The sequence below is a fragment of the Diaphorina citri genome, unplaced genomic scaffold (assembly GCF_000475195.1).
Source record: "Diaphorina citri unplaced genomic scaffold, Diaci psyllid genome assembly version 1.1 scaffold269, whole genome shotgun sequence".
Taxonomy (NCBI): Eukaryota; Metazoa; Arthropoda; class Insecta; order Hemiptera; family Psyllidae; genus Diaphorina; species Diaphorina citri.
In genome coordinates, this window is record NW_007377706.1 from 199,123 (window position 1) to 222,832 (window position 23,710).

The following is a 23,710-nucleotide window of genomic DNA, read 5'->3' on the forward strand; positions in this document are numbered from 1 at the left end:
AAGGTTTCCCCAGCTCAGTTAGCTTGGAAGTTTCGAAGGTTGTAAGCGCTAGGTCGTGGGTTCCATTCCCGCTGTAGGCGAGCTTTATAATAATCAGATAAGATTCATTTTCGCAAAGTCTGGCTTTCTCCTATCCTGTCCTAATTTTGTCTCTTTGATTTTGAGAAGATAAGACCTCCGTACAAATTCCTCTATCAAAAGTCTTGAGGGGAAAAAAAAAATCTTGAATGAAAGGATTTGAACCCACGCCCTCCCGATTACCAAACGAGTGAGAAAGCACCGTATGTCCAGAGTACCTACGTAAAGAGAATAGAATAGAATAGAACGCCTTGTTTAATGTTTATCCTGCTTGAATCTTGAATGACGCTAAAAAGTCCCTTTACCCCAGCAGTCCCTAACCAAGGTCCCTGAGTGCCCCAGCATAAAAGACTGAAAATTCTATTTTTTACAATGGCAGCCTGAACAAGGTTTCCCCAGCTCAGTTAGCTTGGAGCCTTGGAAGCTTCGAAGGTTGTAAGTGCTAGGTCGTGAGTTCCATTCCCGCTGTAGGCGAGCTTTATAATAATCAGATAAGATTCATTTTCACAGTCTGGCTTTCCCCTATCCTGTCGTAATTTTGTCTCTTTGATTTTGAGAAGATAAGACCTCCGTACAAATTCCTCTATGAGAAGTCTTGAAGGGAAAAAAAATCTTGAATGAAAGGATTTGAACCCACGCCCTCCCGATTACCAAACGAGTGAGAAAGCACCGTATGTCCAGAGTACCTACGTCAGAAAAACGTCGAGACACCTACCTATCTCTTAATTTTGGGGGGGCATCTTTTTTTTTACCTCTTGTTTGCGGTACCTAATATACCTACAATATAAATATTATAATGCATAGGTATTAGGTACCAACTTACACATCATTCTATTTACAATGACAGCCTGATCAAGGTTTCCCCAGCTCAGTTAGCTTGGAAGCTTCGAAGGTTGTATAAACGCTAGGTCGTGGGTTCCATTCCCGCTGTAGGTGAGCTTTATAATAATCAGATAAGATTCATTTTCGCAAAGTCTGGCTTTCTCCTATCCTGTCTTAACTTTGTCTCTTTGATTTTGAGAAGATAAAACCTCCGTACAAATTCCCCTATCAAAAGTCTTGAGGGGGAAAAAAAATCTTGAATGAAAGGATCTGAACCCACGCCCTCCCGATTACCAAACGAGTGAGAAAGCACCGTATGTCCAGAGTACCTACGAGACAAGTTTGACAACTTCTTCTTCCTCTTTTTCCTCTTTCTTCTGCTTCTTTTTTCTTAAATCGTAAAAAATATCCAAACTGTTTTGAAATAGTAGTAAAAATCGAGGAAAAAGTAAAAAGGAGTCAGTCACTGATTCTTTGTGGGTCATTATGAATTTGTCATACTGTGTGACTGGGTGTCGAACCCGGGTCTTTGATTATGACTGCCGGTGTGATCCCTGTGAGACCTTTTCAGACTCCATTGAAACTTTCCTCTTTTCTTTTATCTGGATAGCAACAGTAAAGAAATCGATAAATGTCATGAATCAGGTTTTTGTGCCTTGCGATCTTGCGAAATCGTATTTCTCCAGGTGTCACACGTATTGCTAATAGGAGCGATTTTTCCCATATGGTATCAGAATTGAGAATCAGAAGGATGGGCCTTTTTCCCTATGATCGGGGACTCTGGGTTTAATCTCCAAAGGCGCTCAGAATACCTGGATTTTCTGACCGATAATAGTCATTTTTGTCTGTACTGTGACGTCTGTAACAAGAGCGTGATCCGTGGTAGAGTGAAAATCGGGCTTGCCCGCCACGCAGAAGAATACGGGTTCTATTCTCACCATCGGCAAAATTTTTAGTCCTGTTTCGATTGCAGTTCGACGGGTTCCTTTTTGGTGTTCTCTTGTTGACCGAGGATCTAAATGGGAAGTATCTCTTCTCGCGCGCCCGTATGATACGGTATTATTATACCCTGTCGCGTATAATATCTCTAGTAGCGCGGTCAAACTTTTTTGACTTGGCGGGGCGGAGCGCTACCGCGCTCCTTAATTAAGGCGGTCTCTTCTTGATCCCTTGTGTGCCGCGTCCATTTTTATTTAGGACTATTGCACTGCTGTGTGTGGTACAGTGAAAATCGGTCTGTACTGTGTACCAAACACATCTCAAACACCCTGTAACAAATATTGAAAGATTTGAAGTGTTGTGAGTTTGGTTCTGATATTGATCCTATTTCAATTAAACAACGAAATTTTACCTGTGAAGTTACTGGCACGGCCTAAAGCTGTGCCCTCCCCCAGGTACGGCACAGTACCTTGTCCGTTTTGGCCCCTAGTCCTAGTCTATCCCCTAATATGTTTCAAGGCGATCAGAATGACTGAATTTTCTGTTAAATAATTGTAAATTTTGTCTGTACTGACAACCTAGCGCTTACAAGACAGACGTGCTCTGGTATAGAAGTAGAATCTATATTGGAATATTCATATGAAGGGAAATAACGTATGGGACGTGATGCCAGGAGTGGAAAATGCGAAAAATATGAAAAGTTAATTTTTCAACTCACTGAACACGTTATTTTTCCATTACTTTTCTTTCTCTACTTCTTCTGTACTGAAGAATCCATCAACAAAAAATTGCACTATTTCGATTGCAATTCAACGGTTTAATTTCTGGAGTTCTCGTGTTGACCCAGCACCCAAATTGAAAGTATTGTCTCTCTTCTCGCCCATATCACCCATATATTATGTGGTATTGGTAGGTATGTTACGGCGGTCTCGTCTTGATTTTTGTTTAGGACTATTGCACTGCTATACGTGATGGTATAAAGGGAATCGGTCTGTACTCTGTACCAAACACATTTTGAGCCACCCTGTAGGAAATATTGAAAGATTTGAAGTGTTGTGAGTTTGGTTCTGATATTGAAAAGAAAGAAATATTCTCTGACGTTTTGAATATTTCTCTGAGTTTTTATTTTTATTTATTAGGTCGTAAAAACTCAAGGAACGTGGGTACTCAGGGGGAATGTTATGTTTTTATGAGTTTTCTTTCTTGAGGTTTCAGGAGACTTGGTGGTTCTGGGCAGGGTTGCCAAGTGACCCGAGGCTCAGGACAGGGTTGCCAACAGAGTTCGGACGAAGAAAATGGGCACGTTTCAGATAGTACGACGATTTGTAAAAATCAATGACCTATGACGTGTCCGCAGAAACTTGGTAAAAGAGATCATATGAAGCCCCAATTGATAGAGTCAAAACAGAAAATTTCCCTTTATTGTGTTGAACCATTTTTGTCAAAGTTCATCAAAATCGGTCAAATAGTTCGAGAGTTATGGTGGGACAAACAGTCATGCTGATTACAAACTAAATTCAAAACCGTCGAGTTGCTCTGACTCATTTATTTCACGGTCTTTGCACACTTACGGTCTTACCTCGGTGGTGTAGTGGTCAAGGCGCTCGCCTAGTAAACAGGAGGGCGTGGGTTCAATCCCAGCCGAGGTATGGAATTTTATCCTCCGGCACGTTTCAGTTAGTACGACGATTTGTAAAACTCAATGACCTATGACGTGTCCGCAGAAACTTGGTAAAAGAGACCATATAAAGCCCCAATTGATAGAGTCAAAACAGAAAATTTCCCTTTATTGTGTTGAACCATTTTTGTCAAATTTCATCAAAATCGGTCAAATAGTTCGAGAGTTATGATGGATTTTTTTTTAAAAAAAAGAGGTTTGACAGAGGGAACTGTAACTGCTATGGTCTTATCGAAGAGAGAAGGATGACAGGATAGGAGAAAGCCAGCCGTTTCGAAAACGAATAATACGAATATTATCCCATCAGGATAAAATCCGCCCCGGGCGGGAATCGAACCCGCGGCCCAGCGCTTACAAGGCAGATGCACTACCAACTAAGCTAACTAGGCTGGCTTGAACACTTTTAATCTGCACATTAAAGAGGATCTTCGATCCCTACCATCACCTTCCTGCAAATTTTCAGCAGATTTGACCATAAACCACCTAATTTCCGAATTTAAATCCCGATTCTCAACTTCCGTTCGTCACTTGAACGGTCAGTTGGGAATCGAGCTCCAATCACAGTATACACGCCCCTTGAGCCGTGTGCAAACACCAAACTAAAACAAGATTTATTATATCACAACTTTGGTACTCACTGCAGCATTGTAGGGTTTTCCCAATATTTCAATAATCCTATGCGCTATGCGCATTTATTTGTCATAGCTACTCATTTTCCTCACGAGGCTGAGTGGGCCCCGCAACAGCCAGTCACGGAAAAGTAAAATAGAATTAAACCAGACTCGCCATTGGTGGGAATCACGTGCCCCCGAGATCGTATCGTCGCTCAAGGAACAATAGAATAGAATAGAATAGAATAGAATAGAATAGAATATACCCTGTTTATACTGCCAGAATGAGACTGAAAAGTCCCTTTACTCCCGCAGTCTAAACAAGGTCTCATGTATTTGGTACAAAATAGGTGTATTTTTTTATAAATTAAAACCTTGCTTAAATTTAAAAAAACACAGCTTATCAACCATATACACTTCTATTATTACATTTATTACCCAACAAAACGACAAAAAACTCCGATAAAAAATAATAATAATTAAAAAAAAAAAAAGACAAATTTCACGTGGAATCAAATTTTCGCTTTTCCTTAAAAATTTGCAAAATAGGTAGTTGTTGGGCGGTGTTACTTCCTAAGCGCCAATGTACTCCTGGGTAATGTATTGTAATTTTAATTGTAATTCCATTGTTGAACTTGATATAATTGTAACAGTTGCAGTTTACCCAGCGTTGTAATTAGAGAGGTAACTGAACAGTGCCGCTATTATTTCCCATATACAGGGTGTTCTACATAGTTCAGTGACCCTGTAGGATTCACTCGGAAACAGGGCCCCCTGTATATCCCAAAGTGTGAAGAGCTAATCATGTTCTTTAGTTTAGATGGTTGGTAAATTTCATCAAAGTAGGACAAAGTGTTCTTAAATCAGCCTAGTTTGCTTGGAGGGTAGTATGTGAGTATGTCTGCCTTATAAGGGCTAGGTCGTGGGTTCCTTTTTTACCGTCCGAAGCGGATTTTTATCGTAAACCGATGAAGTTCCTTCTCGGAACGGCTGGTTTCCTCCTATCCTGTCTTCCTTTTCTCAGCTTTCGGGATGATAAGACCTTAGAAGTTACAGTTCCTCACCATTTAATTATACTTCTGTAATTGCTAGTTCGGTCCCTAGAAATTACGCCCCTACAAAGCAGAAATTGCCGCTCTTCGAACCTAGGAATCGCCCCCCCTTTTGTTTTGACCCAAATTTTACAATCACCCTGTATTAGGTAGGTATTTATATTTTTTCACATAGGAAGTGCCTGAACAAATAAGTACCACCAGGAGATTTTAACGATTCTCTTTCACTGGATAGCTCCAGTGGTCAAGCGCTCGCTTTGTAATTAAAAGATCGCAGGTTCGAATCCCAGTCAATCATATTTCCCCTTTCACTCAGAAGGGCGATTGCTTTGTAAAGGTGGTAATTAGAAGAACGCAGGTTCGAATCCCAGTCAATCCTATTTCCTTTTTTTTTTTTTTCTTTCTCGGAAGTCTTCACAAGTGCCTAGCGTGTTTGCCTGGTGATTTAAAGTTTGCAGGTTCGAATTCTAGTCATATTGTAGATAGCTCCGCTCCAATCTGTTGTTAGCCTAAGTAGGCGTCCACACGGAGAACCGACCATCGACCATACCCTAGTACCGACCCAAGAGAAAATAAACAAACCATGGTAATGAATAGAAGCGTCTTCAACGGAGCGTCGACTATAGTACCGACCCTCACAGAAAATCAAGAAATTGAGCTGAGTATTTGTTCTACGATGGTTGTTGTTGTTGTTGCTGTCGTAGCGGCTTTAGCTTTCGCCGAATGGTGATGGCAGAATAAAGAGAAGATATCTTTCTGTATCTACCATACACCGGGGTGACAGTCTCTAGCCATGTTCAGTTGGCTCGTCCTGAACCGCAGTCAACCAGCGTGAGGACTTGTGCTTAGTTTTTTAAAAGCAGAGAGAACCCTAATGGATAGAAGCGTCCTCAACGGAGCGTTGACTATAGCTCTGACCATTGCCCCAACCCTCGCAGAAAATCAAGAAATTGAGCTGAGTATTTGTTCTACAATGCTTGTTGTTGTCGTAGCGGCTTTAGCTTTCGCCGAATGGTGATGGCAGAATAAAGAGAAGATATCTTTCTGCATCTGCCATACACCGGGGTGATGGTCTCTAGCCATGTTCAGTTGGCTCGTCCTGAACCGCAGTCAACCAGCGTGAGGACTTGTGCTTAGTTTTTTAAAAGCAGAGAGAACCCTTTGAAACTGCCAGCTAGCTAGGCTGGTTAGGGTTAGCTGTTCTCCTCCCTGTTTATATAGTCCCACAGCCAGACGCTAGTCCACTCTAACGTCCCCTAGCCAGACTAGTTTACCGTCCTTTCTACGATGGTCGATGGCCTCGGTGAGATTCAATGGTCTATGGTCGTAAGACTGAAAAGTCCCAACAGTTTCAGTCAATGTACTCGAAAGGGTAGGGCAGGTGTGTGTATTTGCATGGGAAGTGTCAAAATACACATAATCTCGGTGTAACGATGACTGAATGGAAGGACACCACCCTTCCTTCCTCAAGCGGCCTGGTCACCCGTCACCAGAGATTATTATTACTACTACTATCATTTATTTATTTACTTATTATTATTAGTTTCTGACACTTGTGCACAGCAACACACTGAAAATAAAATTTATAGGCTGTGCACCGTAACCTCTTCTCCGAGGATAGATTTTATTTTAAAAATAAAATATATACGTAAATAAATAAAATGCAGTTTCTTTGTGTTATTATGTCACAACTTTGGTGCTCGCTGCAGCATTGTAGGATTTTCCCAATATCTCAATAATCCTAAAATCCAATGTTTACCTACCATGCTGGCACCGGTCGCTATGCGCAATGCGCATTTATATGTCATAGCTACTCATTTTCCTCACGAGGCTGAGTGGGCCCCGCAACAGCCAGTCACGGAATCAATCATTTGCATGATACAAATTTCTTGACTCCGCCGGGAATCGAACCCGGGTCTCCCGCGTGCAAGGCGAGCGCAGTGACCACTACGCCATGGGAGCTGACGATAGATTTTATTTTCATGATACCTACTTACTTATATGAAATTTTCTCTTTTGATTTAGATTTTTATCGCGGACCCCGTAAGGGCTATGGGGACCCTGTAAGGGCCCTTCTTTTGAGTTAGTTCTACAGTTGACAGTTCTCTAAACCATTCATTTTAGAACCCCCCTTTTTTACCTCCGGATGCAAATGTAGTCGAATGGGGATGGCAAAATAAAGAAAGGACATCTTTTTTTTGGAACAGGCTATTTTTCGTAATCATTATTATTGCAGTCAAATTCTCAAATTGTATTGAAAAAAAAAAAAAATCCATGCCTTGGCTATGGTTGAACCCACGCCCTCCTGTTTACCAGACTCATGACCACCGAGGCAGGTGAATACTGAAGAGGAACGGATGAGTAGATGTCACCCACACGAACCTGAGTGTACTGATGGGGTTCCGCTCCAGTAGGTACTGCTGAACCAGCAGATACCACTGTCCACTAAAACACTGAGGTCCATCCTATAGTACAGAGGTTCCCAATCTGTGGTACGCGGAAGCATTTCTGGTGCTACGCTAAGAGATTTCAAAAACCCAATATTATAATTTGTCTCGTAAATGCGAAAAAAAAAATAATAATAAAAAAAGTCTGGTAACCCTAGTTGGGAGAGAAAAACAAATCTACAATCAGTGCACTAAAAAATTGTGACATCGTACAAAAATTTCCCCTGCGGCGCTATAATTTCTTTATTTAACCCCCCAAACCACACAAAATTGATGTTTGGTGGTACGCCAAAAGAACCTTGAGGTGTCAGGTGGTACGCAGCATTCAAAAGTTTGGTAACCCCTGCTATTAGTGAGGAGAATGCTATAATAGCACTATGGTCCATGCTATGGTAGCATGTAGCAGTGTGGTCCATACCCATGTAGCATGGTCATTGGTCAATGTACTCCCAGTACCCAGTAGTATCATCACTGACACTGCCATCAGAATGGTGATGCTCATGACTTGACTGGGTATTAGGTACCTCCTATTGATTACAATTATTATGTAGGTACTTATACTATGTAAGTGTACATACTATGGGGGTACCTACTTCTGTACATAATATTGTTATTATGTATAACTAGGTCTAGAAACACACTACCATCACGTCACGTGAGCTCGTGAGGAGTCAGAAAGATGTAGTTTAAAGTTTTCCCGTAATATTGTAGGCAATTTCGTTCATGATAGCCACACTGCTCTCACGTCATGTGAGCTCACGTGACGTGATGGTTGTGTAGTGTGTTTCTACCTTAACTGTGACTCCGACAATTTCTGTTTTACTGCTACCCTTATGCTATTCTGTGCTAATGGTAACCCCTTTTTGGTTTCTCGTCTAACTCTAGTCCTCTCTTGTTGTCTGTCCACAGGCTGAAAGTGAAGTGGCCGCCCTGAACAGACGTATCCAGCTCCTAGAAGAAGACCTAGAGCGATCTGAAGAGAGATTAGCCACCGCCACTGCTAAGCTCGCCGAGGCTTCCCAGGCTGCAGATGAATCCGAACGGTAAGTTACCGATGGATTGATAATCGCTAACGTTTAGTCCATAATCGCTAACTTCGAGAGCTCAGAGAATCGCAGGAGATTTCAAGTATATTTATAAGATCAGCCACTCACCATCAGGTACACCTGACAGGTACGGCTGAAAAAGTCTGGCTGTCAGACCTACCTGATACCTGATGAGCATACACACTATCAGGTAGACCTGACAGGTTCACCTGTTAAGGTTCGCCTGTCAGGTCTGCCTGATAGTGAGTGGCTGGCCTCAGAGAATTGCAGAAGATTTCAAGTCTTTATAAGACTTTTGAGTTCTGGTTCAAAATCTGAAAGATGTGTAATACACATTGTGTAATTTTATTCTTGTTGTTCATCTATAATTTAGTGACTGGATTACTCGAGGCCAGTAAACAATACAGTTACTGGGTTCTTGTTAACATCACTGGCGTCCAGTATCATTCCAGTCCAGTTGGTTGGTCCATTTCAATTGGAGCTTATCCAACTGGATTGAAATGTTCCTTTACGCCAGTTGAGTTTTTTCGAGGCTCATGTTTTTTCCCCAAAAAGAAATTTTCCACAAACTGTATTGTAGTGTGTGAACTATTTCCCCCTAAGTAATCGTGAAGTTCTAATCTCTATGTAAGTAACTCAGTGTAGATTTCCAGAGGATTTGACTCGGAATGTGTCAGGTCAGTATTACAGTGTGACTCCAATGTAGTTATCTAGTTTGTTACTAATACCGTGTGATGCAGCGCCTGGGTGTTCCAAACAACGGTCCCTTAATATGTATATCATGTTGCTGCAAAATTGGATAATACGCAGCAACATATAGCGTTAGGTAGCCTGCAAGCTGACTAAACGAGTGAGACTTCATTCTCAAACCATGCTTTTTCGCCATCCGTGGCACAAGCTCTGCTTATACGGATGCGTACAACATTTATAAAATTTTGTATGTTCTGAGAGTTATGTTGAAAAAATAATAAATAGAAACTTAATAAATGCTTACGATCCATCCCTGAATCTTGTAGAGTGTAGCCAACCCTGGATACAGATTATGGAACTTATAGAGAGTAGACAAGTCTCATTCATTCTCTATGTTGCCAAATATAGTCGGGTACTTCCCATCCGTGGCACAAGCGCTGCTTATAAGGAAGGGTATACCACTTATAAAATTTTGCATGTTCTGAGAGTTATGTTGAAAAAATAATAAATAGAAACTTAGTAAATGCTTACGATCCATCCCTGAATCTTGTAGACTATAGCCAACCCTGGATACAGATTATGGAACTTATAGAGAGTAGACAAGTCTCATTCATTCTCTCCTACCTCTTTGTTGCCAAATATAGTCGGGTACTTGAGAGTAGTCAAGTGTCCTCTGGTATTCCCCTCTACTCTGGTCTCGCTTTCACTGTGAAGTGTTTAATTACTCATTCCTCACTGTCAATGACTATAGTGAAAATGTTGAGACACATGGATTTGAATGGATTATCAGGGCCCCCATTCCATAAAAAAAGTTCGCACTAGTTGTGACGTCATTTGAAGAAGAAAGCCTTAAAGGTTCGTTCTCGGAACGGCTGGCTTTCTCCTATCCTGTCTTCCTTCTTTCTTCGGGACGATAAGGCTTCAAGTGTCCTCTGGTATTCCCCTCTACTCAAGTCTCGCCTTCATTGTGAAGTGTTTAATTACTCATTCCTCACTGTCAATGACTATAGTGAAAATGTTGAGACAGATGGATTTGAATGGATTATCAGGGCCCCCATTCCATAAAAAAAGTTCGCACAAGTTGTGACGTCATTTGAAGAAAGCTTTAAAGGTTCGTTCTCGGAACGGCTGGCTTTCTCCTATCCTGTCTTCCTTCTTTCTTCGGGACGATAAGACCTTTGTAGTTACAGTTCCCTCTATCAAACCTCTCGGAATAACTCCCCCCCCCCCAATTTTCATTAATAATGACAACTACATAGTAACTAATTAGATGTGTTTTTCCCTTTCTGTTTTGCATGTGCTCTCCAAATACAATGCCGCTGCTGTGTACCCCCCTGTATAAAATACTGCGGGACTTATCATTATACTGTGTGGCCCATGTGTGTCCTAATATACTGTGTGACTCAATAACACTCTGCTAACCTTGTGTGTGTAACCTCTCCTTTCTCCTTTTATCATTTCTTCCTCTCCTCTCTATTTTCCTCTTATGATGTCCTTTCTCCTTTTATCATTTCTTCCTCTCCTCTCTATTTTCCTCTTATGATGTCCTTTCTCCTTTTATCATGTCCTTTTATGCTACCCATTCGTCCTTCTATCCGTTTTCTTTCATTTATCTTTCACTGCTTCTTTCTTTCCTTTTTTTGTCTCCTCTTTCTTTGTCTTCTCTCTTTCGCTCTAATTCTCCTACTCTCGTCTCGTCTCTTTTCTTCTTTCTGTCTTCCTTTCTCTCTCTGTCTGTCTCTCTCTCTCTCTCTCTCTCTCTCTCTCTTTCTTTCTTTCTTTCTTTCTTTCTTCCTATTATTATTTTACTTATTTTCCTCTCCTTTTGTCTTCCCCTTCCTTCTCTCTTCTTTTACCTTTTACTACCTTCTCTCTCTCTCCCTCCCCATCCCTCTCTCCTGCTCTTTTCTTTCTTTCTCACCCCCTTTACTCTCTTTCCTTCCACCCCTCCCTCCTCCGTCACCTGATTTATATCTATTCCCTCCCCGTTATGTTCCTGTAATCTCTATTTTCTTCCATTCTTGTCCATTTCCCCCCTTCTACCTCTCTTTCCTTCCTTTTTCTCCCCCTCTTCCTTTTCCCTCCCGTATACTGTGTGGCTAACCCGTGTGATGTGTGTGGGGACTCGAACCCGCGGACTCCAGGATACGGAAAGCCCTCGAGAACCGAACCAACATGGAGGACGACCGTGTGGCCCTCCTGGAACAAAGTCTGGCCCAGGCCAAACAGATTGCGGAGGAGGCCGACAAGAAATACGAAGAGGTAAGAATTGGCGGCCGGGGGCCTTGGGGCCGACTAATTTGGCGGCCCCCTTGGTGTAAGTTCGGACTAGAGACGTGTAAAGAGTGAGTTTTTAAAAAGAACTTGTTCGAAAAAAAAATCCAGTCTTGCGTAATGGGAACACTCTCATTTAAAAAACATTACCTACAAGGACATTTTGTGCGAGTTGACTGAGTACCTAGTCCACTGAAAAGAGTAGTTCTTTTTACAACTCACTCACTCACTCACTCTTTACTCATCTCTAGCCTTGAAAGGTGGTTCTCAACTTGGAGAAGATTACCCCCCTCAAAAGACGGTAAAAATATTAATGCTTCTTTGTTTTAAACCTGCAAGGGTTTTTCGGGCATGAAACAATTGAAGAACTTTTTTGTCACCATATTGTTATGATGTACTCGTTTGTTTCGGGGGTAATGTTCAAAAAAGTTGGGAACTACTCAAGGTAGAAGATTACAAGGTATATATGTCTCTTGAAGAAATTTACTTCACCTTTTAAGCCTGTATCCACACATAGTCCGCGGCCGTCGATCGATCACTGAAACCGTCCACATTGTCTCCTACTCGGGAAAATCAAGACGACCGAAATCTGCTCTTCGCCTACCGACAAAATCGACGCCCGCATTAACACTCGTATTTATGAACAAGAATGATCGTTCTTAGATCAGTCTCAAGTCAAAATTGACCAATCAAATGCCTTGAGACTATGCAAAATCCTTGTAGTAATTCTGGGGACTTTTTCACTTAGTAGACCTCAAAACTATATTTTGACCACTCTTAAAATACCTAAGTACCTACATCTACCTTTCCTTGGACATTTATTGGGTGTTAGAGTGCCTTGACGATGTATTATAAGTCGCGCCTGACACCTTCCCTAGCGCCTCTTGCGCAGTATAGATAGGTATAGCGCTAAGGGCGTCTCTGATTCACCTCGTCAATCTACGGCCGTCGGCTATATGTGGACACATATCCTCTTCACTTTGTGATGTATCGATGTCATTTTTCTGATCGCTCGATCAGTTTTACTTTCCTTATCCTATAATAAGGAAAGTATGTAATGTATTTTTGTTGCGATACATATTAACCCTTTAATTCCTTCTGTCCGGTCTCAGTCAGCGCAAAATCCTCGAGAACCGCTCTCTGGCGGATGAGGAGAGAATGGACGCCCTGGAGAACCAACTGAAAGAGGCCCGCTTCCTGGCGGAAGAAGCTGACAAGAAATACGATGAGGTGATTTTTGTGTGTGGCAATAGAGAACGAAGATTTTTTCCAAGTCACTAAATAAATTATCTTTTCATATTCATTTTCTTTCACACAGTCCAAAAATATTTTTTTATGGACGCCCTGGAGAACCAACTGAAAGAAGCCCGCTTCCTGGCGGAAGAAGCTGACAAGAAATACGATGAGGTGATTTTTGTGTGTGGCAATTGTGGCATAACCGTGTGACCCTTAAACTTGTGATGTGTGTGTATCCTAACATGGTTTAGAATCAGAACCAGAGTAGAATTGAGGTAAAAACGGGAGAAAATCGGTTTGCATAACCGTGTGACCTTAAACTTGTGATGTGTGTGTATCCTAACATGGTTTAGAATCAGAACCAGAGTAGAATTGAGGTAAAAACGGGATAGAATCGGTTTACTATCAGGATATAATCAGTCTAGGGACAGGTTATAATCGGGATTGAAACAGGGTATAGTTGGTCTCTTCTGGACACAGGAGAGAATCAGTTTAGAAAAGAGAAAAAATTGGTCTAGAAGCAGGTTAAAATCGGTTTGGAAGTCGGTTAAAATCGGTGTAGAAATTGGATAGAATCAGTGTACAAACCGGATAGAAGCGGTCGAGAAACAGGTCAAATAAAATCAGATAGAATCTGTTTACAAACATGGTACAAACATGTATGTATTATTCTTTAACCCATCAAATATACGAGACCTTGTTTAGACTGCTGGGGTAAAGGGACTTTTCAGTCCTATTCGGGCCGTAGTGCGTCTGCCTTGTAAGCGCTAGGCCGCGGGTTCGATTCCCGCCCGGGGCGGATTTTATCCAATTAAAGCTGCAAGGTATCAAGGTAAGGATTTATGTTATGCATCTGAACTTTGGTTTTGATGTCGGAAATTCACCTTTTCCATAGGAGAAAAACTCCAGTTGAGTGTGTACCTACCTACATAAGCAAATGTAAACTTGTAAACAAACACAACATAACCTAGTTTAGGATAGGTGTTCAACATAAAAAGTACCCAATAGGTTAATTGGTTTTGAAAGGCTGGAAAGACATGGTGTTACCTATGTTTGTGGTACCTAATATACGTACAATATAAATATTATAATGCATAGGTACCTATTAGGTATCACATACACATGATTCAAAGGCAAGTTTGAACTCAATCCGACAACAAGGACCTTTTGAATATTTCAAGTTTCCATGTTCTTCCTCCAATATATTCGGACTCAAATATTGGATACAAAACATCATTGAGATTTAGACTCAAAATGACGTTTAGAATTTACGTCCTGAATGCCTCGGGGGTCAAAATGAACGTTTCTAAATTTTCATAGATGTCAAATATGGGATACAAAACATTATTGAGATTTAGACTCAAAATGACGTTTAGAATTTACGTCCTGAATGCCTCGGGGGTCAAAATGAACGTTTCTAAATTTTCATGGATGGGTATGAGGACATTACCTATACCTATTAGGTTGAAGTTCACGGTGGTACCTGTCCTAGGACAGATTTACAACTATATATACTATATAGGTATAAAATATTTGTCACCATTTCCGAGTGATCAGAAAAAGAGAAGTGTCCGCGGATTTTTTTGTCACCCTGTACATTCTATCCAATGCACATGCTTTACACTGGTCACGAGTGAACGCTATATACTTAGTAGGTTTGTGTTGTATAGGTATTCTGACCTTTTTTTTCTGATGTAAAATCTCTTCTTTTCTATCTTTTTTCAGATCTGCCAGAGAAAGTTATGGTGATCAATCTGTTGGCAGGGTCCAGGTGAAAATAGTCTTCCCTCTCTGTATACCTGAGCACTTGGGTTCTTGTTAACATCACTGGCGTCCAGTATCATTCCAGTCCAGTTGGTTGGTCCATTTCGATTGGAGTTGTACAGAAGCATCTTATCCAACTGGATTGAAATGTTCCTTTACGCCAGTTGAGTTTTTTTCGAGGCTCATGTTTTTTTCCCCAAAAAGAAATTTTCCACAAACTGTATTGTAGTGTGTGAACTATTTCCCCCCCAATCGTGAAGTTCTAATCTCTATGTAAGTAACTCAGTATAGATTTCCAGACGATTTGACTCGGAATGTGTCTGTGTCAGGTCAGTATTACAGTGTGACTCCAATGTAGTTATCTAGTTTGTTACTAATACCGTGTGATGCAGCGCCTGGGTGTTCCAAACAACGGTCCCTTAATATGTATATCATGTTGCTGCAAATTGGATAATATGCAGCAACATATAGCGTTAGGTAGCCTGCAAGCAGACTAAACGAGTGAGACTTCATTCTCAAACCATGCTTTTTCCCCATCCGTGGCACAAGCTCTGCTTATAAGGAAGGGTACACCATTTATAAAATTTTGTATGTTCTGAGAGTTATGTTGAAAAAATAATAAATAGAAACTTAATAAATGCTTACAACCCATCCCTGAATCTTGTAGAGTTGTAGACTATAGCCAACCCTGGATACAGATTATGGAACTTATAGAGAGTAGACAAGTCTCATTCATTCTCTATGTTGCCAAATATAGTCGGGTACTTGAGAGTAGCCAAGTGTCCTCTGGTATTCCCCTCTACTCAAGTCTCGCCTTCAATGTGAAGTGTTTAATTACTCATTCCTCACTGTCAATGACTATAGTGAGAATGTTGAGATACATGGATTTGAATGGATTATCAGGGCCTTCATTCCATAAAAAAGTTCGCACAAGTTGTGACGTCATTTGAAAAAGAAAGCCTTAGAGGTTCGTTCTCGGAACGGCTGGCTTTCTCCTATCCTGTCTTCCTTCTCTCTTCGGGACGATAAGGCCTTTGTAGTTACAGTTCCCTCTATCAAACCTCTTGGAATAACTCCCCCCCCCATTTTTCATTAATAATGACAACTAGTAACTAATTAAATGTGTTTCTCCCTTTCTGTTTTGCATGTGCTCTCCAATACAATGCCGCTGCTGTGTACCCCCCTGTATAAAATATTGCGGGACTTATCATTATACTGCGTGGCCCTACGTCTGTCCTAATATACTGTGTGACTCAATAATACTCTGCTAACCTTGTGTGTGTAACCTCTTCCCTGTATTCCGTTCTCACCTCCTTTTATCATGTCCTTTTATTGATATTCATCCGGGTCTCTTTTCTCTCGTTCGTCTTTCTACTGTTTCTTTCGGTCTCTTTCTTTTCTCTTTTTGTCTCCTCTTTCTTTGTCTTCGCTATTTCTGTCTAATTCTCCCACTCTCGTCTCGTCTCTTTTCTTCTTTCTGTCTTCCTTTCTTTCTCTGTCTCTCTCTTTTTTTCTTTCTTCCTCTTATTATTTTACTTATTTTCCTCTCCTTTTGTCTTCCCCTTCCTTCTCTCTTCTTTTACCTTTTACTACCTTCTCTCTCTCTCCCTCCCCATCCCTCTCTCCTGCTCTTTTCTTTCTTTCTCACCCCCTTTACTCTCTTTCCTTCCACCCCTCCCTCCTCCGTCACCTGATTTATATCTATTCCCTCCCCGTTATGTTCCTGTAATCTCTATTTTCTTCCATTCTTGTCCATTTCCCCCCTTCTACCTCTCTTTCCTTCCTTTTTCTCCCCCTCTTCCTTTTCCCTCCCGTATACTGTGTGGCTAACCCGTGTGATGTGTGTGGGGACTCGAACCCGCGGACTCCAGGATACGGAAAGCCCTCGAGAACCGAACCAACATGGAGGACGACCGTGTGGCCCTCCTGGAACAAAGTCTGGCCCAGGCCAAACAGATTGCGGAGGAGGCCGACAAGAAATACGAAGAGGTAAGAATTGGCGGCCGGGGGCCTTGGGGCCGACTAATTTGGCGGCCCCCTTGGTGTAAGTTCGGACTAGAGACGTGTAAAGAGTGAGTTTTTAAAAAGAACTTGTTCGAAAAAAAAATCCAGTCTTGCGTAATGGGAACACTCTCATTTAAAAAACATTACCTACAAGGACATTTTGTGCGAGTTGACTGAGTACCTAGTCCACTGAAAAGAGTAGTTCTTTTTACAACTCACTCACTCACTCACTCTTTACTCATCTCTAGCCTTGAAAGGTGGTTCTCAACTTGGAGAAGATTACCCCCCTCAAAAGACGGTAAAAATATTAATGCTTCTTTGTTTTAAACCTGCAAGGGTTTTTCGGGCATGAAACAATTGAAGAACTTTTTTGTCACCATATTGTTATGATGTACTCGTTTGTTTCGGGGGTAATGTTCAAAAAAGTTGGGAACTACTCAAGGTAGAAGATTACAAGGTATATATGTCTCTTGAAGAAATTTACTTCACCTTTTAAGCCTGTATCCACACATAGTCCGCGGCCGTCGATCGATCACTGAAACCGTCCACATTGTCTCCTACTCGGGAAAATCAAGACGACCGAAATCTGCTCTTCGCCTACCGACAAAATCGACGCCCGCATTAACACTCGTATTTATGAACAAGAATGATCGTTCTTAGATCAGTCTCAAGTCAAAATTGACCAATCAAATGCCTTGAGACTATGCTTAGCACGAACCTAAGAGCCAGCATTTTGTTCATAAATATGGGTGTTAGAGTGCCTTGACGATGTATTATAAGTCGCGCCTGACACCTTCCCTAGCGCCTCTTGCGCAGTATAGATAGGTATAGCGCTAAGGGCGTCTCTGATTCACCTCGTCAATCTACGGCCGTCGGCTATATGTGGACACATATCCTCTTCACTTTGTGATGTATCGATGTCATTTTTCTGATCGCTCGATCAGTTTTACTTACCTTATCCTATAATAAGGAGAGTATGTAATATATTTTTGTTGCGATACATATTAACCCTTTAATTCCTTCTGTCCGGTCTCAGTCAGCGCAAAATCCTCGAGAAGTTAAAATCGGTGTAGAAATTGGATAAAATCGGTTTAGAAGTAGGTTAAAATCGGTTTGGAAGTCGGTTATAATCGGTTTGAAAGTAGGGTAAAACCGGTTTGGAAGTAGGTTAAAATCGGTGTAGAAATTGGATAAAATCGGTGTACAAACTACAAACAGGATAGAAGCGGTCGAGAAACAGGTTAAATAAAATCAGATAGAATCTATTTACAAACATGGTACATACATGTATGTATTATTCTTTAACCCATCAAATATACGAGACCTTGTTTAGACTGCTGGGGTAAAGGGACTTTTCAGTCCTATTCGGGCAGGATAAACAAGGTATATTCTATTCTATTCTATTGATAGAATCGGTGTAGATGAGGTATAAAATCAGGACTTAGGACTAATACTGAAATTGAAAACCGATTCCTGGTTGAAAAAGTTGATCAGAAGTACCATGAATTGATGAGTTTGTGTGAGTGTGAGCTAACCTTGTGTTGACCATATCCTACCTAACTCGATCGCGGCTATTAAAAGTTACTATTTCCACCTGTTTCTAATCCATTATCAAAGTAGTGACTCAACATTAGAGGATTAGAGGTTTACCACTCACTACCGACTTATAATAACACATAACCACCAACTTATGAAGAATAACATACAACAACTACCAACTTATGTAGTGACTCAACGTTAAACACTACTTACCAACTTATGAACATTAACATATAACAAATACCAACTTATGAACAATAACATACCACTACCAACTTATGAACAATAGGCTTTAGTGTATTCCAGTGATTCTTGTAATGACTAGGGGACGCCTACACTGACGATCTCTCTATTCTAAATATCTCTGATAAACAGTATCCATTTGGACCCACACTCACTCCAAACGTAGATAACTCACTATAGGGTGGTTGCAAACTTCAAACTGATGAGGGCATGCTACGACACAGACGATCCGAGTCTAATGTAGTAGTTATTTCATGGGTACGAAATAAAAACGGAAATGAAACACTTTTTAAATATAGGATGGTTACAAACTTCAAACCTAGATGACTGACAATGGGATGTCTCAAAACTTGTGCTACTACTGGCTCGATTGACTGCTTAAAAAAAGACTGCCCATTGTTTAGACTGCTGGGGTAAAGGGACATTTCAGTCCTATTCGAGCAGGATGAACAAGGTATTACAGTATAAATTTCAGACAATATTTGTGTATTTTTGTTTAACACCTTCTGTTGTAGAATATGAGAATCACTGAATTAACATGATTTGTGTGACGTGTGAAAAGAGATATTTGCAATGAAAAAAATTGCATTTTCTATACCTATGTATTGTGTTTTCAAATTAACCCGTGTTCTTTTTTCAATTGTTTTCAGAAATTAACCGCTATTTTCTTTCAGGCGATTTTCAATTTTCTTCTTGCAAAGCAAACATTCAAATCAAATTTGAGTTCGAGTGGATCTAGGTGTACCTTGCCCTTGAGATCAATTTAATTTGAAGAAAACCATTTAATTTACTGATAAATTTGTTTGAAATTGAATTTCGCATTGGCGCAATTTCGCAAATTTCGATCTTGAGTTAGAACGGCTGTAGCTTTTTCTTTATCCCAGGGACATTCATCGTTCCAATCCAATTTTTCCCAATGTGTTTCCTCGAATATCTCGAGATTTTCCAATTTAATTCGAATTCAAAACAAGATAAATCTCCTTTTTCAAGAGACCAATTTTCTAGTTGTACTTTGAATTTTTTTGATTTGAATGTTCGTTTGAAATTTCAATGTTCTTATGTCATATTTTTCACGTTTCTTTCTTTCTTGTTGTTGCTCAAATCATCATTTGTGTTCTAATATTGGATTTTCTTCTGTTTTCTTTTGTCCCCCTCTGTTTTCTCTCCCATTACTTACAGGTTTATGTTAGTTTACAGTAGTCATAAGTTATTGTAAGCGTTGGTAAAAAATATGTCCATTTGAAGACCAAAGACTGTAGCTCGAAATTCCAATTTTAGTTTAGGATATAACTTCTTCCAAATTTCCAATTTAGTTTGGGATAGAACTTCCTCAGAAAATTGGAATTTCTAGATACAGCCTTTGGTCTTGAGGTGCGACCACGTCTGAGTGCTCCGGCAGGACTGCGGTAAATCAGTGTCCGGCAAACAATCTCGCGGCACATACATACCCGCGGCACGCGACCTAATCTACCGCAGTTCTGTCGCGGCGCGCTGTATACGTACCTGTAGGACGGTGAATAATTCTAGTGATTTTACCTATTTGTGCATTGTAAATTAGGTAGCTATTTTTACATATTTATTAGTTATTTTTTAAACTATTTTATTGTTATTATTATTATTTTTTTCAATATCCCCTATGTGAGACATAGGACATAGTAGGGTACCTTTTGAAACGGTATTATTGTTGGTCAATCGAGCACTTAACGACTAATTAAGGCAGCTTTCAGTCAGCCTAGTTAGCTTGGTTTATAACGCGTCTGCCTTGTAAGTGCTAGGCCGCGGGTTCGATTCCCGCCCGGGGCGGATTTTATCCTGAACGGATAGGAGTTAATAGAAATTACCTACATAGGTATTAATCTTATTAATTACTTAGTAAATGGTAGTTTTATTTAGGTTTAGGTCACAAAGAATAGGCTAGTATTATCACAAGTGCCTTCCAAATTTGTAACCTATTAATTTAAGTTAAAAGTTTATTGTGCGGCCCGCAAGATCCAGCCTCTCTGCAACTGGAATTAATTGATTTTCAAAATGATAAAATTTTAAAAGAAAAGTTTCGTGAAGTAGGGGTCCCAAAAATTTATGACTACCTATCAGACGAGAAGTTCAAAGAGCTGAAAATGTTTGTATCTCAAATTCTTTGTTACTTTGGCAGCTCCCATATTTGTGAATAGCTATTTTCCAAATTAAAACTGACCAAAGCCGAGCAGAGAACTAGATCGACTGATAAGAACTTGTCAGATGCTCTCAAAGTCAGTGTCAACAGCTCTTTTGTACCTAATTTTAAGTACCTTGTTGGAGAAAAGTGTTGGCAGGCATCTGGGCAGAAGTAAGCTATTGACACTGGATTGATTCTTTAATTAAGTTCAATTGTAAATTTTTATGTACCTACCTACCTACCTACCTACTACTTGTATGTTCAAAATAAAATTATTGTAACCCAATAAAACTTCTTTTTAAAAAAACAAATGAATCCCATGATTTTTTTACATTTTTCTTTTTTTACTGGGGGGGGGGGGGGGGGGGGGGGGTATGCGTGCCGCCCCGCAGCTTTCAGTCAGCCTAGTTAGCTTGGTTTATAACGCGTCTGCCTTGTAAGTGCTAGGCTGCGGGTTCGATTCCCGCCCGGGGCGGATTTTATCCTGAACGGATAGGAGTTAATAGAACTTACCTACATAGGTATTAATCTTATTAATTACTTAGTAAATGGTAGCTTTATTTAGGTTTAGGTCACAAAGAATAGGCTAGTATTATCACAAGTGCCTTCCAAATTTGTAACCTATTAATTTAAGTTAAAAGTTTATCGTTTCAATCATTTTACTATGTAAAAAGAAGAACTAAAAGTGTTGGTATACTTGGTATAATACACAAAACATGAAAAAACCTTCATTTTTTTTTTTTTTTTTTTAAATTTTGTTCTTCAATATATTAGAAGTAGTTTTTGTTTGTCATATTCCTTTATCTGGGTACATACTTTTGTACTTACATACTTTTGTTATAACTTGCTTTTATTTTACCTTTAACAAATTATTTTTTAATGTAAAATGTTTTTTTTTTTTTTTATTTAAGTTTCACCAAGAAATTCGTTAGTTAGGTACCACCATTAAAATTATTATTCTAAAATTGTAAATCTAATCCAATATTCTAAAATCAAACTAATTATAAAAAGTAGGTTCCTTAAAAAACCTATTAAGATCTTAAATCTTCCATCTTCTTTATTACTGTTTTTTTTATTTTTCCTCTTTTCTTCTTCTCATTCTCCTCCCTTTCCCTCTTCCTCTCCTCTCTTTCTTTATCCTTTTCTCCCTTTTCTTTCCTCCTCCCTCTTTTACCTTTCACTTTCTCCTTCCTCTCTCTCTCTCTCTCCTTCCTCCCTTTCTCTATCCTTCTCTTTCCCTTCATGTTTACCCATAATATATCTTGCCGAATCTAAAATTTTCCTAAAGACTGACGTCACTTATTCCTTGCGAATTTTGCCTTCATGATTTTGATTCCCCTAAATTTTGTAATATTTATTATTATTATTATTATTATTATTATTATTATTATTATTATTATTATTATTATTATTATTATTATTATTATTATTATTATTATTATTATTATTATTATTATTATTATTATTATTATTATTATTATTATTATTATTATTATTATTATTATTATTATTATTATTATTATTATTATTATTATTATTATTATTATTATTATTATTATTATTATTATTATTATTATTATTATTATTATTATTATTATTATTATTATTATTATTATTATTATTATTATTATTATTATTATTATTATTATTATTATTATTATTTTAATTATTTTTCTGTTTTATTTTTACGCGATACCTGTATTTTTACGTGAATATATAAGATTTTAAATTTTGTACAGTTTTTATAATTAAGTATGAAAGTGAAAATTGATGAAATGTGATATTGTAGTCAATATTCGATCTTTTTTTTTTAATTTTAAAGGAAACAAAATATTTATTCAAATGGGTTAATGTCTCGTGAGGTTGTGAAGGGTTAAAGATTCGATTTATTATTATTATTTTTTAATGGAGAGCATTTGTACTACCTATTAGCAAAAAATATATATATATATATAAAAAAAAATAAATTTGTTTTCGAGCATTTTGCTAATCAGTGGAATTATGTATTAAATAAAAAATTATAATTTTATAGAGTCATATTTCTTCAATGTTCTTACATGATTGATTATGCTTTTTTTAAAGAAATAATTGTTTAATTAAGGAAAAAAGGTGCTTTACAAAGAAATAATGATCAAAGATAGAAAATAATTGTTAATAAAACCTTGTAACATTTATACTTATTTAGAATGCCTCGGACATCTTGTGTAATTCTATTTTATAATATTATTTTAGGTAGTAATAGGCATGATCGAAAAGATTCATGTAATTTGGACTGCAATGAACTTTATTTAAAAGTGAATGAAAATTCTGTATGAAATAATACAAATTGGTCCGTTTTTTTTGCTAAATGGGAAATACCATTTAAAATAAGTACGATTTTGGTTCCTTTTTTCTTGTAGGGTGAAAAAAGGAAATGTAAATTTGAGTTAGGTCTATTTGGGTGTTCTCCAGTAGGTAGTGGAACGCATTCAGCCTCATGAGGATAGTGAACTCCAATATAAAATACAATTGAGTAGCAAATCAATGGGAATTGATATTACCCACTATCGACAATAAACAATTTTTGTAGAAGTTTGAGGTAATTGTACTCGTTTCATGTCCACTTTTTTTTTTCTTTTGAAGAGGTTTGACAGAGGGAACTGTAACTGCTATGGTCTTATCGTCCCGAAATCGAGGAGAGGAGGAAGACAGGATAGGAGAAAGCCAGCCGTTCCGATGTCCACTTTAATTGGGATTTTGTTATTTATGCAGTAAATAGCCATTTTAGGGATCCTATACGCACTTCTGAGTCCAAGTGAAAGGTTAATTGGGACATCATAAAAAGGTGGTGTTAAAAAACAATAATAATACAAAAAGCTTGAACTTTTTTTTATGTTAAATAATTTTAAACAGGTATTTCATCTCATCAAACCCGGCTCTCTTCTTCTCTGCGGTAAGTTATAGACATGCTCATATTTTTCAACATTCATCTTAAAATTCATCATATTATGGACGTCATAATTATCATGGGAAATCAAACTTCTACTTTAAATGGTATGCCTTCAATGACAAATTCAGTGCTCCGAAGACATTTGGATTTTGGACTACATGGGGGTTTACTCCCCTTTCATCCTTGTTTTATCCCCGTAATAA

General features: G+C 38.9%; 1 protein-coding gene and 3 long non-coding RNA genes across 8 annotated transcripts in view; 3 read left to right on the forward strand and 1 right to left on the reverse strand.

Annotated features, from left to right (window-relative positions):
- Positions 1 to 23,710, forward strand: part of LOC103506877 (tropomyosin) — a 53,808-nt gene that overhangs the window by 22,597 nt on the left and 7,501 nt on the right. For 4 of the 5 annotated variants that reach the window (XM_026821866.1, XM_026821863.1, XM_026821864.1 and 1 more), the window contains 2 exons: positions 8,537 to 8,670; positions 12,750 to 12,867. In XM_026821866.1, the coding sequence (XP_026677667.1) occupies positions 8,537 to 8,670; positions 12,750 to 12,867 (252 nt within the window). Of the gene's footprint in view, positions 1 to 8,536; positions 8,671 to 11,507; positions 11,728 to 12,749; positions 12,868 to 23,710 lie in introns of those variants that run through there. The other variant, XM_026821865.1, reaches the window with a different exon arrangement.
- LOC113466443 lies at positions 13,085 to 13,483 on the forward strand. Its single transcript, XR_003390829.1, has 2 exons — positions 13,085 to 13,148; positions 13,251 to 13,483. It is a non-coding gene; the product is annotated as an uncharacterized LOC113466443 (long non-coding RNA).
- LOC108252095 lies at positions 16,493 to 20,226 on the forward strand. The gene is made up of 2 exons (XR_001809438.2): positions 16,493 to 16,626; positions 19,603 to 20,226. It is a non-coding gene; the product is annotated as an uncharacterized LOC108252095 (long non-coding RNA).
- LOC113466442 lies at positions 20,100 to 21,936 on the reverse strand. Its single transcript, XR_003390828.1, has 2 exons — positions 21,200 to 21,936; positions 20,100 to 20,372 (listed from the first exon to the last, which is right to left on the reverse strand). It is a non-coding gene; the product is annotated as an uncharacterized LOC113466442 (long non-coding RNA).